General features: G+C 50.6%; 9 protein-coding genes across 9 annotated transcripts; 2 read left to right on the top strand and 7 right to left on the bottom strand.

The window, feature by feature from the left end:
- Positions 1-181: 181 nt before the first annotated feature.
- Positions 182-1600, bottom strand: N7474_003205 (NAD(P)-dependent oxidoreductase; the record flags this gene model as incomplete). Its single annotated transcript, XM_057194620.1, has 3 exons — positions 182-700; positions 787-1280; positions 1345-1600. The coding sequence occupies 3 exons, from the start codon at positions 1598-1600 to the stop codon at positions 182-184; spliced, it is 1269 nt and encodes a 422-aa protein (XP_057055975.1).
- Positions 1601-1948: 348 nt separating this feature from the next.
- On the bottom strand, positions 1949-3166 carry N7474_003204 (uncharacterized protein; the record flags this gene model as incomplete). The annotated part of the gene is made up of 1 exon (XM_057194619.1): positions 1949-3166. One exon carries the CDS (start codon positions 3164-3166, stop codon positions 1949-1951), a length of 1218 nt encoding a protein of 405 aa, XP_057055974.1.
- A 448-nt stretch (positions 3167-3614) lies between these two features.
- N7474_003203 (uncharacterized protein) lies at positions 3615-4292 on the bottom strand (the record flags this gene model as incomplete). The annotated part of the gene is made up of 1 exon (XM_057194618.1): positions 3615-4292. One exon carries the CDS (start codon positions 4290-4292, stop codon positions 3615-3617), a length of 678 nt encoding a protein of 225 aa, XP_057055973.1.
- Positions 4293-4955: 663 nt separating this feature from the next.
- On the bottom strand, positions 4956-5819 carry N7474_003202 (uncharacterized protein; the record flags this gene model as incomplete). Its single annotated transcript, XM_057194617.1, has 1 exon — positions 4956-5819. The coding sequence occupies one exon, from the start codon at positions 5817-5819 to the stop codon at positions 4956-4958; it is 864 nt and encodes a 287-aa protein (XP_057055972.1).
- Positions 5820-6624: 805 nt separating this feature from the next.
- Positions 6625-9100, top strand: N7474_003201 (ankyrin repeat domain-containing protein; the record flags this gene model as incomplete). The annotated part of the gene is made up of 4 exons (XM_057194616.1): positions 6625-7315; positions 7373-7397; positions 7446-8009; positions 8059-9100. The coding sequence occupies 4 exons, from the start codon at positions 6625-6627 to the stop codon at positions 9098-9100; spliced, it is 2322 nt and encodes a 773-aa protein (XP_057055971.1).
- An 859-nt stretch (positions 9101-9959) lies between these two features.
- N7474_003200 (uncharacterized protein) lies at positions 9960-10166 on the top strand (the record flags this gene model as incomplete). The annotated part of the gene is made up of 1 exon (XM_057194615.1): positions 9960-10166. The coding sequence occupies one exon, from the start codon at positions 9960-9962 to the stop codon at positions 10164-10166; it is 207 nt and encodes a 68-aa protein (XP_057055970.1).
- Positions 10167-10256: 90 nt separating this feature from the next.
- On the bottom strand, positions 10257-10954 carry N7474_003199 (uncharacterized protein; the record flags this gene model as incomplete). Its single annotated transcript, XM_057194614.1, has 2 exons — positions 10257-10403; positions 10850-10954. 2 exons carry the CDS (start codon positions 10952-10954, stop codon positions 10257-10259), a joined length of 252 nt encoding a protein of 83 aa, XP_057055969.1.
- Positions 10955-11753: 799 nt separating this feature from the next.
- Positions 11754-12071, bottom strand: N7474_003198 (uncharacterized protein; the record flags this gene model as incomplete). Its single annotated transcript, XM_057194613.1, has 1 exon — positions 11754-12071. The coding sequence occupies one exon, from the start codon at positions 12069-12071 to the stop codon at positions 11754-11756; it is 318 nt and encodes a 105-aa protein (XP_057055968.1).
- A 441-nt stretch (positions 12072-12512) lies between these two features.
- Positions 12513-14414, bottom strand: N7474_003197 (NCS2 family permease; the record flags this gene model as incomplete). The annotated part of the gene is made up of 4 exons (XM_057194612.1): positions 12513-13139; positions 13197-13301; positions 13358-14278; positions 14325-14414. 4 exons carry the CDS (start codon positions 14412-14414, stop codon positions 12513-12515), a joined length of 1743 nt encoding a protein of 580 aa, XP_057055967.1.
- Between the last annotated feature and the right edge of the window lie 25 nt (positions 14415-14439).

Genomic DNA, 14439 nt, shown 5'->3' with positions numbered 1-14439 from the left:
GAGGGGAGATGATATAGTGAAATGGGGGATTGTCTGGCCTGTACCGGAATACACAGCTTTATAATTAATCCGTCACGGATCAGAGCATCGCATCCCGCCCGAGTGTGGGGCCGGAGACACTCCGTGAACGTGGGGTTACGCGAATAATAATGACATAGGAGAGACTATATACGACTAGATCCTAATTGCCATACACTTTGATCACACTCGTGCTACCCTCAGCCCCAAACCCGGCCTTCTTAGCCATAAATAGAACATTCATCGCCGCATTGCCCAGATGCAGCGGACAATGCAAGTCCCGAGCCCGTTGCACCGCCTTTTCCAGACGCCGGATCGCATCGTTGACCGTCTCGGTGTTCTGTCCGACCCGACCCTCAACAATTTCTAGGCCTTTGGTCATGAAAGCCCGACTGGACCCCGCCGCATCACTGACAAGCGTGAAAAACTGCATGAGATCGACTTTCAGGTAGCGGGCAAATGCGATAGCCTCGGCTGCAGCGACAGTGTTTGTCACCTCCATCATATCAAGAACCAGCTGCAGGGACTCGGCTGTTTCCTCGGCAGACTTGGTGCAGGCCACTTTCATAATGGGTTCGGAGAAATACTGGCGGACCATAGAAGAATCATCGACTGGCCCGTATCCTTGTAGGAGGGCAGAGAGATAAACCTGCTCGGCTGTGGAGCAGAGCGGAGTGGGGAACTGATTTTCACGAGCGGAGGTGGTGATGATGCCCTAACCGCGTATCAGCAAATGCATAATGAAACAAACCAAAGATGTATACATACCACGTCCTTCAGGATGATCGTCAGCGCACTAGCACCAGGGTGCCAATCCTCCTCCAACATGCGCTGCAGGCGGTTCTCATGCATCCACGACCACGCATCGGACGACTTGATAGCCTCCGCCGTCTTAGTTGCGTCCAGTCCCAACTGGGCCGCGAAACCCATCGCCTCGCTACCACCGAGAATCTGAATGCCCGCCAGAACCTGATGCACCATCTTCATATTGCTTCCTGCGCCAATCCCTCCTGGGACTAGGTACAGCTTGTTCGCATCCGACATAGCCTCGAGAAGAAACCGGCCGCTCTCGAGTGATGCAGCGGGTGCGCCCGCCATGATTGACAGCGTCCCGTCAGCGGCGCGCTTGGCGCCGCCGGATACGGGGGAGTCGATGAAGTGGATGTCTCCCCGACCGCGCGATTGCAGTTCGGCGGCGACGGACTGGGCATATGATGCCGGGACAGTAGAGCAGAGAAGGAGAGTCGCATTTTGAGGGAGAGCTGTGCATAATATCGAGAATCGTTAGCAAGCGAACCTGCGAATGAAAAATGGTCTAGGACGTACCAGACACTATTCCTCCCTCTCCAAAGAGCACCGTTTGTACCTGGGGCGCCGATGCCACCATGCAGACATAGTATTGCTTCCCGCTAGCAGAATCCTGCAGCGAATCTGCGGGCATCCCACCCGCAGCCTTGAAGCGCTCGACCGAGGCGGGGAACACATCAAAGCCGTGAACGGGGTATCCTTCCTTGACGAGGTGGGTAGCCATGCCGAAGCCCATGGCTCCTAGACCGACAAAGCCCACAGTTGGCTTAGACATGATTGTCGCAAAATGCAGATGATTGTGTACACTTGGATGCGACGGAAAGATGATGAAAATACGACGAGCGAAGGCGTTTGTTCCAATGCCAGAATCCGCGTGGGGGTGCAGGTTTTATGGTGGGGAAGCAGGGAAGCCGGTCGGCGCAAGTCCGAGTCCCGATCTACAGCCAGACTTTAGCCAGAATTGGGCCATACGGGTAGCCTCGGGCCGGCGTACTAGGGATGTTTTCCGGATAGGTAGGATAATGTGAAATGACTGCAGTCTATTACTGTCATATCTAAGAAAATCAACGAGACAAGAGTGACCAAACAACCAGACACGGCAATACGCCACAACAAATACACCTCAACAGAATCGATCCCGAAAGAAACAATCAAAATAGCTCTCCCATTCCGGAGGAAGAAACATACCCAGTCCATCTGCCTTAGTGTCCGAAGGCATTGACTGAAACCGCTGGAAGTGAGGCAGAGGCCGCGTGTAGGGTGTTCCTTTTCGACCTCTCACTGGCTTCAGGGCGGGCGCTGGAGAATGGCACGCAGAACTCCGATCTGACCAGTCAGACTGCTCAGTAGACTTCTCATCAAGTTCATCCTGGTGCCCTTCAAATTGTTTTGCAAGCACCGGAGTTGCGTCTTCGAGAAAGCTGTAGCCGAGACTGAGAGTTGAAATCCAGTCGTAGGGGCTGGTAGACATGAAGATAGGCAGTTCGTCGCAAGGTAAATCTGAATGAACAGAATATGGCCCGTTGGTCTCCAGACTGTCGAGAGAGGTAGCGGGTTTGTTGAGGGTCCCCAATTTGCTCATGTCGTCCGAGCTAGTCCAGCAAGCGCCGCAACTCGGCTTGCAAGTAATAGAAGCGAAGTCGATCAGGTCCTTAGCTGTATCAGCGGTTTTCCGTGATTCACAAATATCAGTCCTCAGATCACGTCGACGGGAGTGGCGATGTTTGGCTGGATTCTCACCCGCGGATGGTCTGGCTTCGTCACACCGGCTGTTCAAGGGAGACTGCGTCAAGCAGTCGGCAAATGTTTTCTTTCGGCTTTTCTCGATGCCACTCACATCAGTCTGGGTTGAGCGACTCACAGTTCTGGAGGAGCTGGAATACCGCTCCTTTCCCTTCGGCGGACGACAAGCCCGACAACTCCTAAGCCCCGCTTCGTGCAATGGGCCGTCGGCGAAGAGATCGCACTGATCGTTGTCAGTTGGGCGCACATAGTAATTTCTGTTAGAAGAGGTCTTTCTCACATCAAGGGTCATCCGCGCATCGAATTCGATGATCGGACTCTTTGCATCCAAGCCCTCGATGATTCGGTAAGTGTCCGGTAGTAGCGGGTAGCGGTCATTTTGCTGAACGGCTCCACTCCACTCCATCTCACATTGGACACAGAGACTGGGTTGTGTGGTGGGAAGGAGATTGTGCGTTATCTCGACTTGTTTGCAGGAAACTGTCTGACCGGTGCCTGCTACTTGGCGCACATAGTTGGTGAATTCGAGACAGCTGGTCACGCTCCAGTTGGAGATGTGCCCACATACTGGGTAGTGGTGGTATGTGTGGAGACACATGTTGACCGGAGTGTTTGGAGGGTGCCACAGCAGTTGTGAATACTTTCATTCTGGGCTTGATCCCGAAAACTTATATGGACCCTTTACCCGGGTGCTGTGAATCTGACGGAGAGTCGCTGCAAAAGAGTATAAAGCCGAGTTCTGAGTAGACAATGGATTGTAAGAAGGGAATAACCAAAGACATTCAAGGTGGTCCGTTGAAATGTCTCGTGTCTCTCCCTTTGTTGTGAAATATCCCATACCGGGCCAATCGTCCTTGTAACACAAGCCTCGATATACTCCCTGTTTTACATTCAAAGCAGTGGGAGTTGACATTTCCTTTCAACATCTACGACAACCCAGATCAGGGCCAACGCCTTGACTACTAGGACTTTCCATCTGATTTAATCTTACCCCAAGACTTTGATTTGAAAGACAAAACTAACAAAGAAAGATATCACCACTATGATTACAGGTCCATCAAATATTGCACTCCCGAATCCACTAGCCACCATGAAGCCAGCTCATGCATCCAGCGAGCAACAGGCTTTTCCATGGGCATGGTCCTCTTCTCATCCGCCGGCTTCCACATCATCACATCCGTAGAAAACACGACTTCCCCGTCCTCCTCTCGGCAGTTCAAGGCTAATCGACCCTCCACAAAATCCATCGTTTGCATCTTCATTTCAAACTCCACTTTATTTTCATGGCGCACCTTGACCCGATAAGCGCCACAGATAAGATCCCCCTCTTGGAAGTTCAGGGAAGCAATGTGCGATGTCCTGAAACTCTGCTTTTGTTCTGGAGTTTTACTGACAGCTCGCAGCATTAATGCAGCCGGTAGATGAGAGAATGCCGTCATATTGCGACGGACGTATTTCGTGAAAAGGCTCTCAAGGGACTCCGCTAGTGGCAGCGAGTCCCGTGGGACTGTCTTTGACGCACGATCGTAGAATGCATAGTTATGGTCTGTGAACACTTTCTCGGGAACCGACTCGATCGCTGTGGGCCGTGGAGATGATGCTGAGAGCGTCTCGAAGTGGGATTCGTGTTGCACGCGGGACGACAGTTTGAGGTGGAGAATGTAGAAATAGACGGCCGAGGAGCCGGTGATCAGAGCTGTTGCTGTTATAGCATGGCGGAGCATGATTATTATCTGCCTTGACGAGGGCACCTGTTACAGGTGAACTTGTATTCTTGCCCGGAGGGTTGGGGTCAGTGGTGACGCAGGGTCACCCGATCTGAGCCGTTCCTTTTGCCTGGTCCGTGCACGGGTTTCACCCGTGAATTTAGATGTATAGAAGACTCAGGATATTACGATTTCAATAACAATAAGCAGCAAAAGCGCAAGCGGAAATAATAGTGGGTCGGCATACACTTCTGTGGAGTTTGCATAGACTGTCGGAGCGGGGGAAAGATGTCCTGGTGGATTGCGCTAAAATGTTGCAAGGCTACCAGCTCAACGTGACGGGGAATGCGGAAGAGCTCTGCGCCTCAGACACAGTCGATGTCGTCCTGATATGAATACGGACGAGTATAACGTACCGCATACGATTCTAGCGCTGAAATACAACAAGTGGGCGTTCGTTGAGAGCCGCTGCCTGCCAGGACTTGGCACTACAGTCAATATTTGCATAAGAAAGTGCCAAATTCCAAATAACCCCGAACCCCAATGATCAAGAAGCAGACCCATCATCGCTTGCTACCACTAAACAGAAAACCGGAAAACCTATTATTTTTATACACGTTGCCCCTTCCCAAAATGGGAGCAAGCCACATAACTCGACACAGAGAAGCCAATACTCCAGAATCATCTGTAAAACTGTCGATTACCGGCACTTGTCCCTTCAAGTTCAAGCGCGGTCATTACCGGAGTGTGAGCCATCTCAGCAGGCGGTTTGTCTCCACTAATCTCCGCCACCCTTGACCCTAAAGCAGGATGGGTTAAGGGCACACCAGACGATGAGGTTGGCGGCTTTTCAGATTTATCCATTGATGAAGTTTGTGCATACTTTCCATCTGGCGTTGGACCCTGTGGTGCATAGGGACCCTGAGGCATGGAATCTGCCTGCGCGTTCGCAGCAGCAGCTATGTTGTTGCGGTTCCGTCGGCCAACGAAGAAGAATAAAGCGGCGATTAGGACGACACCGGCTACTACTCCGATGACAATGCCTGCTATTGCTCCGCCCGAGAGAGACGAGCCAGACGACGATGACTTGTTACCTGTCGTTGCAACACTGGTCGAAGGAGGTGTGGAGGAGGAAGTGGAGGAAGAAGAGGTGGAGGAGGAGGAGGAGGTAGTAGTTGCGGCAGTCGATGCTGGGGAGCTTGAGGATTCCGCCGTTGTGGTTGGAGCAGGCCCGACTGTCACAGCTGCAGACTGATCTGACGGGAAGATTGAAATGGCATCGAAGTTCGTGCTGGCATTCTTGTCCCACGCACCACACGTAAGACCACCGGCCGTTTTACACTCGGTATCGTAGTATATGCCGACGCAAACTCCCTCACTCTCAGGATCCCATTCAAACAACTTGCCTTGTGCGAGACTGATCTGTGTGCACTTTTGGTGCTGGGTACTATTGTGGATGATGGTAGCTTTGCCCGTGGCGTTGGTCCAAAGGAAGGTCCATGCGTCCACTAATGGAATAAAGGAGAGGGCGTATACTAGCAGCATCTTTGCGGTAATCATGCTAGTGGGTGTGAGGAATTTAATCCGTTGAAACTTTCAACCAACTCAAAATGGGCTGCGGCCTGGTTTTAAGCACGTCAAAGCATGGGACCCGTCAGCCACCACAGCAAGAAGGATTAAGCTCGTATTTGCGACAAGCCTCGACGCTCCATTGTGACAAGCCGTGTTCGCCAGCCAGTAAGCGTGACAGTAGGCGACACTGTACAGGCTATGTTAGCTGATCCCTACTAGGAGGGGCAGAAGATCAACGAGCCGGCTGGCTCGTGCAGGTTGATTCATTCCGCTGCCCGTCGACAAAGCCAACAAGAATGCTCTATGTGGCTAGCCAAGAAATAAACTTCCTAAAGCAGGAGACACAACGGCCACGGAAATGAGGCGAATAAATCGTAAATCGACTGAAAAGCGAGCCAGAGGACTTCAAGGAACAAGCCACGTCTTAACCAGCTCCCGTCGTATCTTACGACAGGGTTCAGAGTTCAGAATCAGGCCAAAGACGATCATCATAAAACAATTTGATTGGTGGTAGGTGGGTCGAATACGAGGCACACGGGAACGGAATAATTGTTGTACATAAAACACTTGCAGGAGGCACTAGGCCAGCTTAGGACAACTTTAGAACATGACAAACGAATTACTACTACGTAACTACCCCGCCCCCTAAAAACTAACTCGATCAGATTTGCATATCGTTCCACGGTTCCTCGCGGGTGATTCGCCGGTGCCAGTAGTGACTGCTTGAATCTCCAACCCATATATAGTAGCTGGCTCGAGTGCATCTTTTTTTTCAACCATGGCCGATCCAATATCAATTGCGGGACTGATCGTGGATGTCGGTATGATAATCACGGCCACCATAACCTACGCAAAAGCAGTACGAGATGCAAGGTCCGACACTCAAAAATTGAGTGAGGAGCTTTTTGCGCTTAAAGGGATACTGGAACATCTTTCAGTACACATCAAGCCTGAAGATTCGGAAAAATTGCCGTCTTACTCAGAAGCTATGGCTTTTGACCCCGAGCTACTAAGCAGCACCCTGAAGACCACCCATGAGTTCCTAAAGTCTCTCCTTCATGACCTTGAAGAACCAGCGGGCAAATTCAAGCAACTGAAGAAGAAGCTGGAATGGCCATTCACTCAAGATCAATTCAACGCCTACCTGAGCCGCTTAGAAAGAGTCAAGTCATGGTTGATTCTTGTTCTTACGAGTGACAGTGCTGCCCTTCAACGGGACTTACACAAAGAAATAACGAATCTTGCGAGCTCTCTCGAGGATGACTTGAAAATTCGAAAGGACGAACGGATCCAGACAGCCCACAAGGATCTTTTTCACTGGTTGGCTCCCGTCAGTCCGAACCATATTCACATGCGAGCTTCCAAGGGACGCGGCAGTCAAACAGGGGCATGGTTTATTGATCGCACATTCAAAGATTGGCTATGGAACCATGGCGCGTACCGGAATATTCTCTTCCTCCTGGGCAAATGTACGTTTTGGACAGTCGAACATAGCAAGCCACTTACTGACACACTGACTGAATAAGCTGGAACCGGAAAGACAACGCTTTTGTAAGTTTGATTACTTTCGTATACTTTAACTCCACTAATGGCTCATAGTGCGCACGCTGTTGATGAATTGGTTTCTATGACTACAAAAGGCCAAGAGATCAATTTCGCTTACTTTTACTGCACTTTCGGCGACACTGCGTCTCAGGACCCAGTGAATATTCTAGGATCATTTGTGGCCCAGCTTTCTGAATCGGTACCCTCGATATTGGATAGTATTTGGCCACTCTACGAAGAAAATGCCAAGAATCAATCACACAGGCACCCGGTCGATCTTTCTACCCTCGAGGATGCCATCGTCAAGGCTACGTTCGGCAAAAGACCAATTGTACTTCTCATCGATGCAATTAACGAAAGCTCTCATATGGAATACATCAAACGTTCTCTATTAAAGCTCTCGAGCCAGTCTTCAAATATCCGTATTCTGGTGACTGGTACGGCCGAGGTGATTTCCGAACGCCATGCCAGCATAGTCTATATGAATGCTAGCATTATACGAAACGACATCGACACCTTTGTACATTACAGATTGGAACATGACGACATGTTGAGAAACCTAAGCGCTAAGCTCAAAGACGAAATTTGGAGGACCTTGGTCAAGGGCGCCGACGGATCGTTAGTACCAGATGTTTACCACAATGTGCGCAGTCTGACTTCTTCACAGGTTCCGCTGGGCACAACTATCTCTAGACAGCCTCAGTACAAAGCGAACTCCCAAGGCAATTCGAAAAGCATTGCAGACATTACCAGGCACACTGCGCGAAACATATGTCAACATCCTGGAAAGAATCGAGCCCAGTGACTGGGAGCTCGCCCGCGCGGCGCTTTTCTGGCTCAGTTTCTCCAAGCGAACGCTCACCCTGCGCGAGCTCAACGTGGCAGTTGTGCTGGAGGAGACATGCACTGTCTTTGACGATGATATGGAACTAGTGTCTCCACGGATCCTGCTCCAGATCTGCCAGGGACTCATCACGCAAGACAAATTTGGATCTGTGGTCCTGGCCCACGCTTCTATCAAGGACTTCCTCACATCTGAGTGGATTAGTTCATCCAGGGTGAAATATTTTAGTCTGGACCCTACGACCGCCGACCAAATCATTATGCGCCAATGTCTCACTTACCTCTGTCTGGAGAACTTCCGGCCTGGAGCTACGCCGTCTTCTCAAATGACTCACGAGCGCGAAAAAACCCACCTTTTTTTGAAATATGCGGCGCAGTTTTGGGCCACACATGGCTTGTCGTGTGAATTCGACGGCTATGATCGTGAGCTCGTCAAGCGTTTGTTTGATTCCAGACATCTTCCTAATCGAGGCAACTTCGGAGTATGGGTGCAAACACTCGTCGGAGATGTGAGCTTTGAGAGTATTCAGTCCACGGAGCCATTGTACTACGCGGCGTCATTCGGATTGGTGCCAGTTGTCAAGGCCATCCTTGCCTCCGACCCGGAACTCGATATCAATGCTCGGGGTGGACGCTTCAGTTCAACACCTCTGTTCGTTGCATGCTGGCGGTCGAATTATGAAGTAGCGCAGCTCCTCCTTAAGGCAGGGGCAGATCCAAATCTTGTAGACAGCTCCGGGCTGACGATATTTTCGTTGGCGACGTTGACCCACAACCAAGATCTTCAAAAAATTCTGCCCAAGGATTCAGTGCGAAAGGCAAAGCACCCAGGGGATTGGCATGGGGTTCCTGAGGTCTTTGAATAACGTCGCATTGCTATTTGGGCGACATTGTTTCCTGGACGTGTTGACTTGATTTCCTTGCACGACAATGTACAGTGTATAGTTGATCACGTGATATACATATATAGATGACGTCAAGAAATTCACTTCACTTGTCTGTCTCCCGGCTCGGTCGGCAAATGCTTATCGCCAGAAAAGCAGAGGTGGCTTTGGCTCCTATGATAGACATATATAGTATATCACAGCTGTGGCGTGCAGTGTATGTGTCGATCACGCTGATCATGTGGGGAGCTATGCCCACATAGTAAGTATACTTCGAACACTGACGTCCATGACTGCAATGTTCCTTAGCGGTTGAGCATCACGGAAGGTGTAACCATGGCTCGAGATTTGCTGGATACCAATCACGGGCCGTATTGGCAAGGGTGCTGTAGACACCGACCGGGGGAGCATGGCAGCATCATCGACTAGCTTGATCTCCGCTGGCTGCCGAAGCAGGGAAACAGCTACTCACTCCTCGATTTCCCTCCTCCTACGCAATACTGAGACGGTGGATGTTGTCTGGAGCAGCTGGTGCTTAGCTTCTTTGTGTTTCTGGACCCCGGTGTCACCGTATGTGCTTCCCTCCTTCCATTTCCCCTTCGCATTTTCCCCTTCACACCTCCGTCGTTTATCCATTTATCATCTACCCGGTCACCTGAACGATCGTGTTAATCCGTGCTCTGCACAGTCCACAGACTGCCGATCATCTCCTCTATCGTTTCCACTGAGAAACCCTCTCCATCTTCTGTACGCTCTCTTGGCTTCCTGACAAAAGGTCTTGATCTCTAACCACAGGCCGACGCAGTTGATCCCCAAATTCCACGCGCACGTTTATCTCACCATGGCTGCGATCGGTCTGGTTGAACGTTCTCCATCCCCCAATATCCATTCATTGATCAAGCGAAAGAACTGGGCTTCCGAGAACCCCGGTGTGGTCCTGGTGTTCTGCATCGTGTTCCTGGTCGGCTGTGGCATCATCTCGCTCTTCATCTACCGGCGCTGGCTGAAACGGAAAGCCGAGAAGGAATCCTACGAAACCACCGGGTAGACGTGCGATTGCCACTATTTTCGGCTCCATCGTCCATGTTGCAAACCATGTGCAGCCCACGATCTTGCTTATGGCGGGGACCGTCGCGCTTCAACTCAACAGCGCAGGCTGGCTCCTGCTGGATGTCTTGCTCAGCTTTTGTGCGGCGCGAGTCTTGTTGTTATGAATACCCATGTATGTGATGTTATTATGAGGGATGGACATGGTGGTTGAGAGGGGAACGGGGTTCGGAATCGACTGAACGCAGCGTTGAGGACAAGGATATCGCTTTCTTTCTTTTCTATGGCAGTTCTATGGCAGACGAGGTAATAGTAATGATAATACTTCTTGCGCACGCAACATGCTCTGGCTCTTCCATGATTCCTTGACTGACTTTGTTTGAACTGGTTTACGCAACCAAGAGTTCGCGGTTATTAATTCCATCTTTTTATAGACTTGGTTTACGGCTGGAGATCCACTGTTGCCCCGTGACCGGAGAAGAATCCAGGCGCTGGCAATAATCTTGGCTTCACGCGGGTGTCAACTGTGATTTCCCCCTTCCCTTCCACTCTCCTTCTTCAACAGCAGTAGGCTGATTGAATATCTCCTTCATTGTTTTTGAACTGGCTCAAAACGAACAAGATATCAGTGTATGTCTTCTCGGTGTGTTGCCCTATCTACACTCCTGGCGTTCCTAGACTCACCCTCGCCTGGCTGGTGGATGTGTCTCGACTAGCAGCGATATCCATATCATCGAATTTTCCCTGAGACACATTCATGACGATTTCCTCCACCTGGCCCCATTTCATGAATGCGCAAAGGTGGGATTCTGGCTGTTCAATGATTTCTGATCCTCAGGGTTCTCAGGGCTCCACTGCCTCATCGCAAAGTCAGGGACAGAATGTCTGTCCCTGGAGGCAGAATCACTCCCATCTGCTTGAAGGTGACCTGGCATAGCCGCAGCAAGCCCATGCCATGTGGCCATCGATAGGAGGACCCCCGTACTATGACTGTCCGGCTGGACACAAAAGCTATCAGGCTCGTTGACGGGCCTCCTGCAGACTTGCGCCATCTTCCCCATACTCTTCATCTTTGGAAGGTATTTGAGAAAACCGGCAAACGGTCAGGATGACTGTGTGATAATTGAGGCTAACCAGTGTGTTAGTTGGACACAGGTCTTACTTGCGGGAATGGCATAACGTACTGAAGGCTCAACACATATGGCAGAGACTTGTTCGTCCCATGACCATCTTCATTGCAGTCATGCCCATTTACGGGACTCCAACTGTTGCGCCCTTCTGACATGACAGGGATATCATTCTCAATGGTGGTACCGCGCGTCAGTAACCGAGGTCTAATGGATTGCGGACTGGGAGATGCTTGGTCGACCGATAGAAAAGAACTCCCCAGCTTGGTGGGCCTCCCGGCACATCGGACGATTTGGGATTATCGGGGAATGCCTGGTCAAGGTTAGTGCATGCCTTAAAGAAATCATATGCAAGTACGAGGAACCACTCATGTATCCATCTGCAAGGATCACGATCACCGGAAACGGCGAAAGGAAAGGCATGACTAGTTCTCCGGATTGCATGTCTTAGAGACCCTGCGTCAATCGAGTTCAAGTACAGATGCGACCTGGTGAACCAGAGAAAGGAGATGGGATACAAAGCCATTGTTTTCCATGACATCCTCACGGCGCTGGGCTTTTTCCCCGAATTCCTGCAGTCGTTGAACCTCATTGTAAATCTCAATCAACTTTTCTGATTTTGCTAGTGCTCCACGCTCTAGCAGATCATCAACATGCATCTTGGCCTCACTCAACGACGCTTGACTCTGAACACGGTCCATGATCTGGTTGGCGGAAGACGAGTCCAGTTCTCGGACAGCGGTGAGATCCGGTCTAGCAGCTCCTCTGCTGCCATACATATAAACCCAAGATATGGGACTGCACGAACCCCGATCTGCATTTTGGCGGGTGCGCTATTTTATGCACCCTGACAACTACCGACATTATGACTTCATTAGTAGGTGCTGATCTCTCACCACTCTTGAACTACTGAACTACCGAGGTCCGTGACCTCCGTTATTGTCGGGTATAAGTATCATCCGGGAGTTCTAGATCACTTGGGCCTCATTCAGCCTCACGGGATATCTGATTGGACCCTAAGTATGCCCAACGGTATTGATCTTAAGCGACGCCCTACGCAAACCAAGAGATATATAGACTATATTTCTTTGTCTTGTATTATAATTGGTAGCATCTGTGATGATATCAAACCAGATGGCTATAAAAGTCACATTCGCTATGACACATTAGAAACAGTAGAACACCCGAGAATACCATCTCCCATCCTTTTTAGAAGCCTTTTATATCGATTTTTCTCCTTCCTTGGCACCATCAGCGTGTTTATCCACAACAGCAACACGTTCCTGAGAAGATGCGAACGAAGCCACTTCTTTCGACCCAACACTCTCCTCATCTCGGCGCCAAAAGTCCTTCTGGCCATGAGCTGCACGCTTCACCCACGGCGGGAATAAACCACCAGGTACCTTCCAAGACCAAGGGTCGGACTCCTCTTTGTTAGGTGGGACAATGCGGCCACCACTGATCGTCTCTAGTATCCATGCGACGCCGTTTAGGGTGATATAGCTGAGAATTCCAGCAATAAGACCATAGGCGATACTGTAGGTGAAAGGCATGATAGCAATAGTAAGAAATGCTGGGATGGCATCGCCGTAGTATCGCCAGTTGATATCTGCAGCAGACTTGGCCATCAATGCACCCACGATGACGAGCGTGCAACCCGTCGCCCATGCAGGAATGGATGCGAAAATTGGTGCGAAAAACACAGCGATGAAGAAGGCGAAGCCAGTCATGCACGAGGTCAATCCAGTTTTCCCTCCCTCGGAGATTCCGGCGCCGGACTCGACAAATGCCGTCACCGGAGGGCTGCCTAAGAGGGAACCGATCGAGATGGAGATGGCGTCGACCATCTAGTATTCCAGTTAGCATTCATGGCAGTATCAGAAAGAAGAGGAAATGACTCTTACATAGGCGATGGCACTGCCTTCGAAATCTTGCGTGCGCTCGTCAATAGCGCCAGCAAAGCGGGCCATTGAATACATGGTGCCAGTTGTATCCAGAATATCGACGTACTAAAATTTCATGTTAGTTGGTATCTTTCCAAGTCAGCGTCAAAAAGATAACTTACAAGAAAAGTGATGAACGCCAGTCCGAACTGGCCGCCATGTCCAGAGATGTCCCACTTCTGAGCAGCAAGGGTATGCTCGATCGGATGGAAGGTGACGACCTGCTTGAAAAAGTCGAACATGCTTGTTCCCAGTTCCGTATAGGGAAAGTAGGTCACGGGTGTGGTACGGGGCCAGGAAATAATGGAGACAAGCAAAATGCCAATGATCACAGCACCCTTGATGCGGTACATCATGAGCATGGCCGTGAGAACACCACCACAGAAAATGCCCACCCACATGGTGGCACTGCGCATCTTCTCACTACTCAAACACTCTCCGGTGCTAGAGTCGATGAATTGTGATGCGCAGCCGGCCAACTCAATCGGAGTATCTGAACCACCCTGCACCAATCCGATTCCCGCGCTGTATGTCAAGCCGATTAGAGCAAGGTATAGTCCAATCCCAACACCGGTCGCAAGTTTAATCGACGCTGGTAGAGCGCGAGCAAGCCATTGGCGCATGCCAATCAAGGTTAGGCCCAAAAAGACCCAACCCTCTACAAACACCGCGGTCAGCGCGACATCGTACGGGATCATGCCGGATCCGTGAACACCGACGACGGTGTAGGCGAAGTACGCATTCAATCCCATACCAGGTGCCAGTGCAATAGGTAGGTTAGCAAATAGGCCCATGCAAAACGTCGAAAGAGCAGCTATAGCAGAAGTGGCGGTAACGATATCACGCTTGACTTCCTGCACACAAATGAGGTACTCGGAGTTGGTTGCACAGTAGTCCGCCATTCCTTCCGGCGGGCAAACACAGGTACCGCCAGTTTCTGAAGTGATGTTGCTGTTGACGGAAATGATATATGCCATGGCAAAGAATGTTGCTAGGCCGGCGCGAAGTTCCGTGAAGAAAAAGCTACCCTTTCTCTCCATTGGCTATGTGATATTAGCAAGTAGCAAGTTCACGCCATAGATCACTCACATGGCCTGAATTTTCTAGTCGAAACCATCTCCCCACGGGGCTGCGGGCAACGCGCAAGTTTGTGTCATGTATCCAAGTCTTGAAGCCCATGATGACGGTCAAATTTTCATATATC

This window comes from Penicillium riverlandense (genome assembly GCF_028828495.1).
Source record: "Penicillium riverlandense strain IBT 135883 chromosome Unknown utg000002l_segment0_segment0, whole genome shotgun sequence".
In the NCBI taxonomy this organism is placed as follows: Eukaryota; Fungi; Ascomycota; class Eurotiomycetes; order Eurotiales; family Aspergillaceae; genus Penicillium; species Penicillium riverlandense.
Note: the sequence above shows the minus strand (reverse complement) of the source record. Positions and strands in the feature narration are given on the sequence as shown.